Here is a 13,013-nt window from a genome sequence, read left to right as displayed (position 1 = left end):
CACCACTCATTATGGAATCCTTCATGCATGAATTTTGTTGATCATGTATTTCTCAAATGGATAAAGACAAACATGCCCAGACCTTTAGCAACAAATCACTATAAGGTGGTATTGTTACCTTGATGTTTATACATTATAACAGCATTTTTCTTTAACTTTTCCAGACAAGGTTTTACATAGCATAACCTTGACATGTGTGAGTTACAATCTTAGTCCACGTGTACTTTCCTGCAAAACATTACAAATGTAACAACAAACAAATTTCAAATCAATGTTTTTAAACAGCTGAAATAATTACAGTAAATATACATGTAATCCAGTTCAAAACTTGCATACACTGAATGGCAACAAATTCATAAACGTATGGTTCTTAACTAGATTGTTCCTTGTTTTTATCACCATGAAGGAAAAATCGACATAAAAAGGTTGTCCATAATGACAGTACTGCACAAAAACTGAGAACAAAACGTAATCCTTTGAACCAGGGAGGGTAACCAGGTACCACTGTGTCAAAATATGCAGACCCAGCAATACCAGCCATCACAGTGATCAAAGACACAGGGTCAGGGAGGAGAAGCCCAATCCACGCCACCAGAGATGGTGTAACGCTGTAACCAAGGTTAAACCAGTCAGGTTTATGATAGCTCTCTTCAGGGACTACAAACCCCCATCGCACACCGCCAAGAAAAGATAGAATGACAGCTCCATAGGCCAGCTGAGCAAAAGCAATCTGTGGCATGTACAGTTGTGACATGGTCATGTACACTGGGGCTGACAAAAAGGGAATTAAACCTGAAAATCCAAAAACTAAGGCTGGGACTGGGGATGATCTAAGTTCTTTCAGATTACTCCACACTGTGAGAGCTTTTGTTTCTCTGTCTTCAGAAATGAATCGTTTCTGGAAACCAAGTCCATGTGATTGTGCCTGATCCTGGCTAGGCACACATAATTTAGATGAAAGAAATACATTTCTGTTACATCTTACAGCAACACTGTTTTGTAAACTCTTCAAGCTATGATAATGCCTATAGGCATATGTGTGGTTTGAGATGCATGTTCTCGAAGCATATTTGGAGTCTGTGCTAACAAATCTATGAAATCTTCTTTTTGTCACAGGTCTGCTGCAAGCAAACTGGGCGATAGCTTGGAGTTCCTGAGAAACTCTTTGTAAAGATGTCATCAGAAGGTTCATGACTGGTTGTATTGGAAGCTGCTTCCCTGAAAATTGGAAACCGTCATTAAATAACAATATTTCTACATAACTCAAGTCAAACCCAATGCATTTAGCAGACTCATCGTGAAATAAGTTGGGTCTGCGTGCAAGTATTTGCTTCACCGTTCATAATCGTTTCTATGTCATTGATTTATTCTTGCTAATAAATTGTGCACGTATTTTTTATTTGTTAATAAAAATTTTGGCCTATAATCATACTGACCGCTGTCATCTGTCATCTTTGAAACGATATTCGTTGAACTAATAACCCTCGTTAGTGACATTGTGTCGTATGAGTAGTACTGAGCAGGCATTTGTGAACGTCCCAACGTTGACACTGACAAAGCATTAACTACAGTTTGACATTTTACCAACAATATGATTTCATGCTATCATTCAATGCAGTCTTTATTCAATGTGACACTGACAGCCCAATAAATAAAACAATATACTTTCTACAACCTTGCCAGTGTCGTCCTCTCGCAGACAAACTTTCTAGTTGGTCGGGTTGGTTATCTCCCTTGAATATCTGACCTTAAAGTTAACCTTTTGCCCTAGATTGGACTAACCAATCAATGTCACGGTAACAACGACTGTATCAAAATACACCAATCATTTGCCTTGTTACATCCAAAAAAGTACGTCATTTGCATAGTCTCGCGCGAGATGTTCGCTAACGAGAATCCGCTCGCAGTTTCGTTACTTGACGTCATTGGCAGTCGAGAGTTTCTACCCAGATGTCAGTGCGTGTTCCGATCCCGTACAATGTATGGACGTCCGCCATTCTGGTGGCACAGTCTACGAAGCTCTGCTGGCGCAACTCCCCTCACATAGGAGATTCTGGCCGGCCCCATGCAGTTCACTCCTCTTCAGATAAAAGAGAAACTTCTGAAGGCACTTGATGATCAAAATAATGTAAGATTTTTCACCTTTTCGAAGGTGAAAACAGATCACCATTTCGTACCTATGACCGACTTCGCTCAACAACGATGTCTGGTGCGAAGGAAATGGGTGATCAGTAAACAACGTTCAGCCTCTCAGTTTAGCGATATGTTTCGTATCGTTCATGGGTCTATCTGTCTAAGTTGTTTGAACATGAATCTTTTTTCATGTATCACATCTGTTTTAAGTATTTGATTTCATTTAGCCGTTATAAAGTCCTGCTGAGTTCGCATTTCGGAGACGCAATCTCCCAATTTGGGCTGATTGAGTCCCCGTGAGTCTCTGTAACAGATTGTTTTTATGCGAAGCACGGTATTGGAAGCTAGAAGGACTCTTAAATATTCATTTTCATGTCCAATATTTGCATTAATGTTTCAAAATTTATCGTTGTATTTCCCAACTGGGAACCCATAGTGTTGATGCACGTGCACGTTTAACGAGATTCATTTAACGTCTGTGAACATGTGTTGCACGATGGTTTCTTGAACAGCGTCGGTTAACCCATTTTCAGATCGCTCGAAGATACGTGATCGTATGTATTGTTTCGGAAACTAGACTATATAATTAGAGATGAATAATTTAGTTCATATATTGAACATAGAACCTTTCGGGATATTTCCTGATGGCCACATATTTACTTGATCTTTTTTCAGGTCTTTATTTCTGATTGATGAAAGGTCTTAACACCTTAAACCCACATATTTGAATTTTCATCTGGAATTTGCATAGTAAATTCAAAGGAATTTTTGCTTTTAATAACATTGTGAAAATATCTTTGACATTGAATTGAACTAGTAATTTTGCTTTGTCGTGGAATGTGTTTGATGTATCAGTCTTTCTTACACAAGATTCATTTGCTTATTTATCTGTTTAGGCAAAACATTTTCTCTCTCATTGACACTCACCTCAAATATTGAAAAGCTAATGGTTTACAAATTATCAATTGCCTGCTTAATTAAATGTAAAGGCAGTGTTTCTTGAAGCCTAGATTGACAAACAAAACTCATCGTATGAAGTCAGTCACTCTGCTACTCAGTTTTTCTTTTGGCGAGCCTAGTTTCATATACATATCTTTCACAGATACAGATCTGGCAAGTTTTTCGTGTGTTTTATTTTTGAGATAATATGAGATAATATCTTGTAGAACATGAAAAGCTGTTTCCAGTTTCCATATTTATCCTCCACTTTCTGTCATTGAGGCTGTTTGGAACGATAGATCACTTTCATGGGGCAAATGTTTACTGTCATGCGCATGAGTGGAAACTTCTCTGGCAGAATAATGCCAGTAGAGCCAGGTTATTCTGGGTTATTGGCTCTTTGCTTACAATGCTTTCTTACCCCCAATCACAACAGTAAAGTTCACCATTCCACAGGAAGAGATCCAGTACTGCAGTATACCACACGCTTAAACTTGGTTAGGTACAATACACAGTTACTCACTAGAGTAGGTGTAGAAGAGAGAAGTAGTATATTTACTGTGTACAAATATGTTATTCATGTACTGGTTTACATATGTACCAAAGTAAACTTTTAACAGATAAGATAAGCTGTGACTGATGCATTGCCAAACGTAATGATGGTTTTGGATATTTTGACAAATGTAGTAGTTGGCTGTGTAATATGGTGGTGTTTTAATGGATTTTTAAGTTGACTGAAACACTTATTTCGAGATAATGCTATATATGTTTCATTATCCAATGCAAATAAAAGTTCTTTAACTACAAGTGGTTAGAGCTCCTTATGTACACTCTACCTATTTGTTTCATTAAAGAAAAGGTATACCTTATTGACATGGGTTTACGTAAGGAACTCTTTCCTCAGCAGTTTTTTTTAGTTATTCATTGTGTTCGATGCATTACCATATCTTAATCGTAGGATGTGAGTGACCAAGTGTCAGGACTATGAAGCAGACTCTCAGGAGACAGGACTGGATATCGATATGGATAATATAAGTTGATATTCATTAAGTTTTGACCTGTGAATCATAAATTAACCATCGGTAAGTATCAGATAAAACTATAACGGAAAATGCACAAAACTAGTCTGAAAGAATAAGTATATTTCACACCACAGTTAAGAGGCGACATATTTATGCATTGGTTACTTGCAAGACAGCGTCCTGCACATAATTAAGGAGCAGCCTGTAAATAAGTCTAACATTGTGTATTGTATGAGTAAATTGAAACATTGTTCTGTCATAAAGGTTTATGTAAAATAAAATGGGTGGCTCTATTCCTATCGAAAATCCGCGTTAGGTGTTTACATCACCACAGTTTCCCATTATCCATCTTTTTGGCCAGTCCTACTGTTATATTACAGTGATAAGCTACATGCTTTCATGGGTATTATTATTTGAATTGTTGAAACAGTCGCAATTTTAAAAATATTCTGTACAGCTTGAGCTATTTACTTTTGTTACATTAGTTACTTTGGCACAGGTTGTTACATGGCTGAAGTAAGACATTTTACTCGTCAGAAGTAAAAGTCTGCATAGACTTCCTTTAACATCTGTCAACAATAGTCAACATTCTAACCATGATACCTCTCAACTCTACTTAAAACATGCTTTTAGAATTATAGAACATTCTATTACACGAACAACCTGTGTTGCTTAGTAATTGTCTTGATCATCAAATCCAATGTTTTTCAGGTACGTGATGCGGCGGCAGTGTTGGAGGTCATCTCCATACTGGAGCAATATCCCATCACTAGGGAGGCCTTGGAGGTGAGTCAGCTGTGTTGAAAGGGTATTACCAACATCCAGTATTTTCCACAGCTTGCTACCCTCTGTTGATTTGCATTCCTCTTAAGAAATGGCCTTGTGCAAAACATGCTTGACATATGATTACACGATGCCATTTAGAAAGTGGTCAAATGCAACATATGTCATATTTGGGATTTCACTTTCTTAGTAAAGTACAAATTCTAGTACTTTTTTCGGTTGAGTCCCATCCGGGATTCGAACCCGCACCCACAGAGTCAAGCACCTAATCGCCAGCACACAAAGTCAGCCGCCTAGCCCGCTCAGCCGTGGGAGCCGTGCCAATTTACACTCATCAGAGGGGTACACAAAGTACGCAGTCTAAACTACCAGTTGTCCGACTTTCATATTGGAAGTAGCGGTGGCTGAGCGGGCAAGGCGGCTGACTTTGTGTGCTGGCGATTAGGTGCTTGACTCTGAGGATGCGGGTTCGAATCCCGGATGGGACTCAACCGAAAAAAGTACTAGAATTTGTACTTTACTAAGAAAGTGAAATCCCAAATATGACATATGTTGCATGCTTGACATAAATGGCAACTTACTGGATTGGGTTGTGACATGTCACCAAGGAGATGCTCTTGGTCACTAGATTGTCTTGTACAGACTTAAGTATATACATACCACACATCACCACCTGTGAAGGCACCGGGGTAGAATAGGCCTTCAGCAACTCATGCTTGCTGTATAAGGAGACTGTGCTTGTTGTGAGAGGCGACTAACGGGATCAGGTGGTCAGACTCACTGACTTGGTTGACACGTCATCAGCTCCCACTTGCACAGATTGATGCTCATGTTCTTGATCACTGGATAGTCTGATTCTGACTCGATTATTTACAGACTGCTGCCATATGGCTGGAATAATGCTGAGTGCAGCATAAAACTAAACTCTCTCACTTACTACACATCACATATACTGCACATGAGGCAAGTTTCTTGTTCATATGAGTTCTGAATGGTCTTCAGAATAATCAGATTAAATGACAGGTGATGAGGTGTAGCTGATATTTTTGTCTGAAATGGGGAGTCACTTTAAATTGGGTAGAATATATCCCTTTGTTCTCCTATTTTCTTTCTCTCTCTCCTCCTCTCTTCCCACTGTTGTTGATTATTATCTGATTAAAACTTATGTCCTGTGAAATGAGTGTTCCAACATCTATTTTTTTGCATAATTGAAGGCTTTGACTACACAAACACCTAATAAGATAAAACATAGCCTAGTGAATAGAAACAGATCACTGGTGATTAATTTACAGGAAAGATACTTCGTCTGAATTACCTCAGAAGTCACATGAAACAAAGTTTTACCTGTCACCAATTTGGTGTTGCATTGTCAAAACACAATTTGTTTAAAGAAAATGGCGACAAAAACACATTATTATTATTATAAGGGATTATGTAAGCTCCAATGTGCTTTGTTCAGGGTTGTTATAGGTGAGGTATGAATTAGCACTGGTTTTGAAGATATTTGCAAGGGTGGCCTTGCACATATTATACAGGATCTGGAATATTGTTGAGTTCAGCATTAAGCAACGAGCATTCCTCTTCTATTAAAGCGACTTTATTAGCTTGTTTTGGAACTAAGTTGCTTTTTTGAATATTTACTAAAGATTTTGACAATGAAGAAACGTCTGCTATTTTTCAGCAAACAAGAATTGGAAAGCATATTAATGAACTTAGGAAGAAAACAACAAATGAGCAGTTGGCAAAGAGGGCCAAGAAGTTGGTGCGTAACTGGCAGAAACTCCTCAATCCAGATCCTGATGTTAAGCAACCAGTTAATGGAGAACGGGTAGTGACCCCACCCCAGCATAGGGGCGTGGCAGCTTTACAAGGGACTGTTCGGCAAGGTGGCATCTCCTCTCCTGCACTCTCTCATAGTAACTCTATTGCAGGCAGAAAGTGTATATCTCCAGCTCTGGCTGGGGGCAAGTCACTCACACCACAGATGGCTAAAGGGAGCCCCCATGCTTGCAGTTCCCCTGCCTTCAGAGGAGGGAAACCTGCCACCCCAACATTACAGGCCTCTCGTCTCAGTCCAGGCCTTAAAAGCACTCCCTCCAGTGGCAAGCCATCCACTCCCTCCCTACAAACTGCTCGCAATAGCCCAGGACTAATGGGCAGGACATCTCAAGCTTTAAGTGGCGGGAGATCCACTACACCCACCCTCTCCCACCTTAACCAAGGGTCCCGAGCATCTCCAGAACTTGGCAACAACTCCCGCAGCAACAGCCCAGCACTCAAGCATGCCCGTGTAGACTCTCCACACTCTGGCCTCACCCCCAAGAACACCAATAGTCCAAAGACTCGTTCCCCCAAACTAGAACGTTCATCAGCTTCATTTGGAGGTCGCCCGACAACCCCAAGTGGTCGTGCTCATACTCCTTGCTTTGGTTCTCGCCCTGTGACACCAAGTAATAATGAGGACTCAAACTCGAGTTGGCCCAACACACCATTGTCAGGAGGGCCCTATGATCATGAAAAGAATAATTCAAATTCTAAATCCAAGGGTAAAGGAAAGAGTGAATCGGACAAGGACAGTTCGGAAGTGTTCCCACGTAAATCAAATCATTCCACTGAGTTTTCAGTTTCGAATTCTAGTGATAAAGGCTCAAGAAAGGATCAAAGTGACATTTCAAAAACTAATGTTGCAAATAGGAAAAGGACACGAACCAAAAGCCCAGATAGTGTGCCTAAGAAACAGCCAAAAAGTGACAATTCAAGTCTTTCAAAAGATCAGAGGGATCCTACAATCAATGGGGTTGTAGGCTTTCATAAACACCACAAGGGCGATAAAGTGGACCCTAATAGATCAAATAGTGCTACATCGTTAACTTATTCCAAGGGCTGCAGGGAGTTATCACCTGTGTCCCCAGTTGATAAGACTGATGCATCTCGTCATCATATATCAAAGAAACATTTAAATTCAAAATCTGACTCTGCAAAGGCTTCAAAAACCCCTAAGGTCAAAACCACCGCCGAGTTGATTGCTGAGCTTCAAAAACGACCTGGTAGTACAAGCTATGGTAATGATATCATGAATAAACTTAACAGCAATCAGATAGAGAAAGAAGTGGATGCACCTCGTTCTGTGTTGCCACCTGGTGTAAAACGACCAAAGAAACGCATCAGTATGAGTAGTGAGAACCTGGCTCTTCTAGGGACTCCATCATCAATGTCCCTCAGCGAGACTAAGAATGAGATGGTTCAAAAGTTTCTTCAATCCTCCGTCAACCAGTCATCGGATCGACTCAGTCCATATAAAGATGATAGTTTGAATAAGTATGAATCTCCAGTGAATTCCTCGCATTCATTTGGAGAAGCCCACAATGATAGCTTGGGTGACTCCATTAGTGTTGATGAAGATAATCATGCACGTTACTCGAACAGCGAGGTTAAAACTGAAAATGGTATTGAAGCCAAAATGGCAGAGAAGCAATTAAGTGTTGAAGAAATACTAAGACTATTACCTCCTCTTGATGCAGAGAGCATTGATTGGGAGAGTCATGAATATTCATTAAGTGAACCCACAGCAGGAAATGAAAGTGAAGTGGAACGTTTGCACTCAGAGGAGTGGGACAATGTGAATGGATGTTATGATGTGGATATGGTGTGGCATGATTGGTCACAAACTTTGTCTCGTTCAGCATATGATGGTACTTTATTGCACATCTTGCCCTATGTCAATATAGATGACTGATTATGTAACAGTGCTGCCTTTTTATATACCCTCAGCTCTTATACTTGAAACCTGTTGACTTTATTGTACTTGTTTGTGTGAGTTGTCTGCCAATCTTGCATATCAGTTTAGGATGACTCTGTTAATATGCACCTGTATTTTCAGGTGCTTGTTTTGGTACATCCATGGACAACAATAACCTTCCCTTTTGCATTCCATGTTGTTTCAAGGGAAAACAATGCATGATGCAAGTTGCATGGTTTTCAGATGTGTGATAGCTGTTATAAGGTGTGTACGAATACAGTCATGCTGATTTGCTGATGAGAACTCATCAGGTGTAAAAAGAGATCCTTTGTTCCCATATTATAGGAGGAAGGTACACAGTCTTATTAATATAATTTATTTGACTGTAAACATTGCAATCTTAAAGTAATTATAGCCAAAGACACCAGAAGCTGAAATCCTTTATGATCGTCAACTTACTAACTTTTGACATCTCGTGGTAGTCAGGAAAAAATCATGACTCTGAAATTTGTCCCTTAGGATCATTATTACCCTGAGTTGCGCAGACACATTCAGATAAACATATTGTGAAAATGCAGCTTTCAATTAATTATTCAGTCGGGAAATATGCTAAGCAATGTAGAATTGTTTCGTTCCAGAACATAACCGTGCATATGAGGGGAATACAAATTTATGTTGGGGTTCTTGAATGTATTGGTATGTTTTATTTGTGTACAAGATTTCACTATGAAAAAAGCAAGGCAGAAATATGTGATAAGATGTTCCTTCTATTTTTAGTCCAGGACAATTTTACATTTTTAGCGGATTGTCCTCGGGGAAACCTGATGTAGGAGAAAATAAGACATAAAAATCACCAGTCAAAGCAAAAACTTACATGAGTTTTCATGTTATCTCTTTTGGCTTGCTTATATGAACTGAAAATAAATTGAGTGAGTTTAGGTTTCACACCATCCTACATACCACCAGGAAATAAATATCCACCATGGATGCACCTATGTTTTAGGTTGATAATATATTTACCTCCCTTTGCTGGCTCAGCATTCTACAGAAGCTGATAAGCTAAGCTGCCATTACAACTGAGCTGGGCAGTGTCAACTAAGATGGCGGTAGCAACCTGTATGGTTTGTTCAGTGTGACTTAGGAGTTTTGGTAGTCATACAGACAAGTTGACAGGTAGGAAAATTATGCAAGAACTTCTACCTCTTTTAGAGTACCTCTGCATGAGTTTAGTTTAATCGGTTACATAATTTAAAAATCAATTGGAAGTTATGAATGGTAAGCTCCACTTCACAGCATAGGCACCTGATTGGAAAAGGCCAGACAAAGTGGGAGTAATAAATTCATTGGGCTGAACTGTGGATGCATCCGTGTTCTAGTGGAGATTTATCGGAACATATACTCAGGAGATATAAAGGATGTTTCATACAAATTTCAAGAGTGTTTCACTTATGTCACATTAACAGGATTAGTTTTCTATTTTGAGTGGAGGGAAATATGACAGATCCGTAAAACAACAATAACGTAGTCTGACTAATAAAATATGTGGCAATCATATACAGTCGTACCCCGTGTATTTGAACACTTGTGTTTTTATTGAAATTATCCGGATAAGCGAATTTTCTGATATCTTAATCACAGGCCAAATGTTCAAATGAACGTACAAATAACGGCATCAGACATGATCTTTTGCATAGCATCGTAGTGCATCGCGAAGTTCCGACAAGGTCGTGCCTTCTTGTGGGTCATTTGTTTGGATAATATCCACTTGATGAAAGCAGTTAACAGTTGTCTTTTTGCTTACAGCTGTCCAGGCTTACTGGTCATCCGGATTGATTAATCACAGTGACCCACAAATTGACACACCTCAAAATTGAATCAGTGTCACCTTGCTACTCAGAGGTAGTTAGTCTTCTCACACTTTAGAGACCGCTGACTTCTTTCATGTCATGGCACACAAGGCCCTCGGTAATCACATGTGTAAACATACAGGCGCTCAGCCATCTGAATATACAAGACGAAAAATGCACATAATTTAGTGTTTCATATGTGAAAATGACTGTACGGTTACAGAAACCAGATTTCAGGATAGGTGAGTAATTTTACAACGTAAATTCATTTTAAGGAATTTTCGTTCGGATGGCAAGTTTACTAGGATATGAGGTTTGGATAAACGGGGCACGACTGTATACGTGTATGTGCTACATAAGTTGCTTTCTGGATATTCCATTGAAACAAACTAAGTGAAAGCACAATGAATTTGAAATGTCAATTTCTTCAAAACCTTTTGTAATTTCCCGTTGTCAGTTGACGACTAAGTGACTGTTGTCTCAATCTCGGTGACAGGGCTTAACAACTGTTCAGGCTTATAATCAATGTAATTGTGTTTAAATTGTGGAAAAAAAACACCTCGTGTTAAATGCTGTGTTTTTTTATGTCTTTAGGCTTTGGTCTCCGACTGTTATATGAATTCAGTAATCTTAAAGTTTTGGTTGTGATACAAAACTTGCGAGCAGTGAGGCTACTTCATAGGTGTATCAGTTTATCAAATGTCTGCTAAGTTCTACTGTTTTCTAATCTGGCCAACATAAGGTTGTTCAGGGTGTGGATCTGTTGACCTACTGAAAAGTTTATATTTTGGCATTATATTTGTTTTGCATTTCCACACTTCCTTCAGTATCCATTATGCACTGATTTGACATATTTCCAGTGGCCAAAATAACAAATTTCATCACGTTAGATTTCCAGAATTATTACACCTGCCGGATGCTCATCCTAATAAATGATATATAAGTCATATTGTGAAATACCTGTGTACACTGTCGGCTAGTCATTGTATGAATGCATTTTGCTGTTCATCTTTTTTCTGATTATTTATCTAAATGACTATTAGAAATTCACAAAGCAAAGATAAATGCACATGAAGTACAGCCAAGTGTAGTAATTATTTTAAGTTGGATCTTACTTGTGGCTTAGAGAAGTAGAGACTGGTTGTAGTCCTCTTGTTTAGTTAGATCTGTTATAATGGTTAGTTATGTGAAAGCCAAAAAGAAAAACAACATTTTGTCAAAATCTATGCAAAATGATCTGCAGAACATTTATCTACCGAAATTCAGGTTGCGGCGTCAGCTTTCATGTAACACAAAATGTGCAATGATAAACTCTTTCATACCACACATGGAAAATGTGCAACATATTAATGTTATGAAAATATGCATATTGTATTTTGTGTGTACTTAGCCATGGCAATTGGATACTTTCAAGTTTTTAAACATTTGCAATTTTAATTTTGTTTTGATTTGTGAGTGGAACTTGGTAATTGGACAGCAACGACATATCATGCGCTGCTGTTATATTGCTCAGACAAAAACATGTTCCTCTCTGAAGAAGCTATATTATATTTAGTTAATACTATTTGGCACTTTGTTTGGAATTATTTAGGATGTGTTTGTAGTCCTGGATTAGTATGTTATTAGTTTGTCTAATATTGATATTTATTTCTTAATTTCAAAAGTTTCTAATATATTTTCAAAATACTTAAGTGTTTGTACATTTACATATTTTTGCATAATTTAGATAATGCTTCTCTCAAGCAATATATTTCGTGTAATTATGTTTGTTTCTTGTCACAATTTCTACGCACTTCTTTATGATCAGAGAATTGCAGAGTGACTAGATTATCGTAAAAAGGTAGCACTGTGCATCTAGTCATGACCCATCACCGTGGCCTCGGTGTAAGAGTTGTGCAAACGGTGATGAATGGAAGAATGAACTGGTGACATCCCTAGGACAGCTGTTGGTATTTTGGAGGCAGAAATGTACTGTTTGAAGACTCATTCATATTACTATGATTGTAACTGTCCTCATCATTTCATCTATCAGCCTGTGTATAATTTGCATTAAATTTCTATAAAATTCTATAAATGTTGATTATTTTGTGGAGTGATGACACAATTTGTTTTGTTCTTGTGAAAAACAGGAACAATAAAGGTATTACTACTGATAATCCTTGTGTGTGTTTTGTGTTGCATGTGCCCTGAAGTCATATTTCAGATACTTGTCTGTGCACATGCACCCTGACAGTATGCTTTGTTTTGTGTGCTCCCCATCCCTAAATTTGTTCAGTTGCTATGTGTTACTCTGGACTTTGTGTGCAGTCATGACCCAAGTCCTCATTTTCTGTACATATTCCTTTGTTCAGGCTGTCCATCATCCTCTATCTCTAGGATATACTGGAAGCATCAACGGCTCGGCCCAATGAATTTATTACCTCCCTTGGTAGGCTTTTTACCCTATCAGGTGTCTATACTGGGAAGTTGAGTGTACCAATCTTATCTCAATGTTGCTTTTTGAATTCTCTAACCAATTACACTTAGCAACACACATTATGCAGAGGCACT

General features: G+C 38.6%; 2 protein-coding genes across 2 annotated transcripts; one reads left to right on the top strand and one right to left on the bottom strand.

Moving 5' to 3' along the window:
* Positions 1–261: 261 nt before the first annotated feature.
* Positions 262–1,734, bottom strand: LOC137290921 (transmembrane protein 69-like). The gene is made up of 2 exons (XM_067822123.1): positions 1,676–1,734; positions 262–1,218 (listed from the first exon to the last, which is right to left on the bottom strand). The coding sequence occupies exon 2, from the start codon at positions 1,190–1,192 to the stop codon at positions 371–373; it is 822 nt and encodes a 273-aa protein (XP_067678224.1). The 5' UTR covers positions 1,193–1,218; positions 1,676–1,734; the 3' UTR covers positions 262–370.
* A 190-nt stretch (positions 1,735–1,924) lies between these two features.
* LOC137290546 (mediator of RNA polymerase II transcription subunit 26-like) lies at positions 1,925–12,619 on the top strand. Its single transcript, XM_067821580.1, has 3 exons — positions 1,925–2,128; positions 4,806–4,880; positions 6,559–12,619. Exons 1-3 carry the CDS (start codon positions 2,066–2,068, stop codon positions 8,611–8,613), a joined length of 2,193 nt encoding a protein of 730 aa, XP_067677681.1. The 5' UTR covers positions 1,925–2,065; the 3' UTR covers positions 8,614–12,619.
* Positions 12,620–13,013: the final 394 nt, after the last annotated feature.

The sequence above is a fragment of the Haliotis asinina genome, chromosome 7 (genome assembly GCF_037392515.1).
Source record: "Haliotis asinina isolate JCU_RB_2024 chromosome 7, JCU_Hal_asi_v2, whole genome shotgun sequence".
In the NCBI taxonomy this organism is placed as follows: Eukaryota; Metazoa; Mollusca; class Gastropoda; order Lepetellida; family Haliotidae; genus Haliotis; species Haliotis asinina.
The sequence above is the reverse complement of the archived record's forward strand: the minus strand, read 5'-3'. Positions and strand labels throughout refer to the sequence as shown.

Excerpts from the sequence above, each read along its gene's own strand:
- LOC137290921 (XM_067822123.1), bottom strand. The coding sequence starts at position 1,192 with ATGAACCTTCTGATGACATCTTTACAAAGAGTTTCTCAGGAACTCCAA.
- LOC137290546 (XM_067821580.1), top strand. The coding sequence starts at position 2,066 with ATGCAGTTCACTCCTCTTCAGATAAAAGAGAAACTTCTGAAGGCACTT. Across the intron at positions 2,129-4,805 it reads CACTTGATGATCAAAATAAT|GTACGTGATGCGGCGGCAGT; the intron begins GTAAGATTTTTC and ends AATGTTTTTCAG. Across the intron at positions 4,881-6,558 it reads TCACTAGGGAGGCCTTGGAG|CAAACAAGAATTGGAAAGCA; the intron begins GTGAGTCAGCTG and ends GCTATTTTTCAG.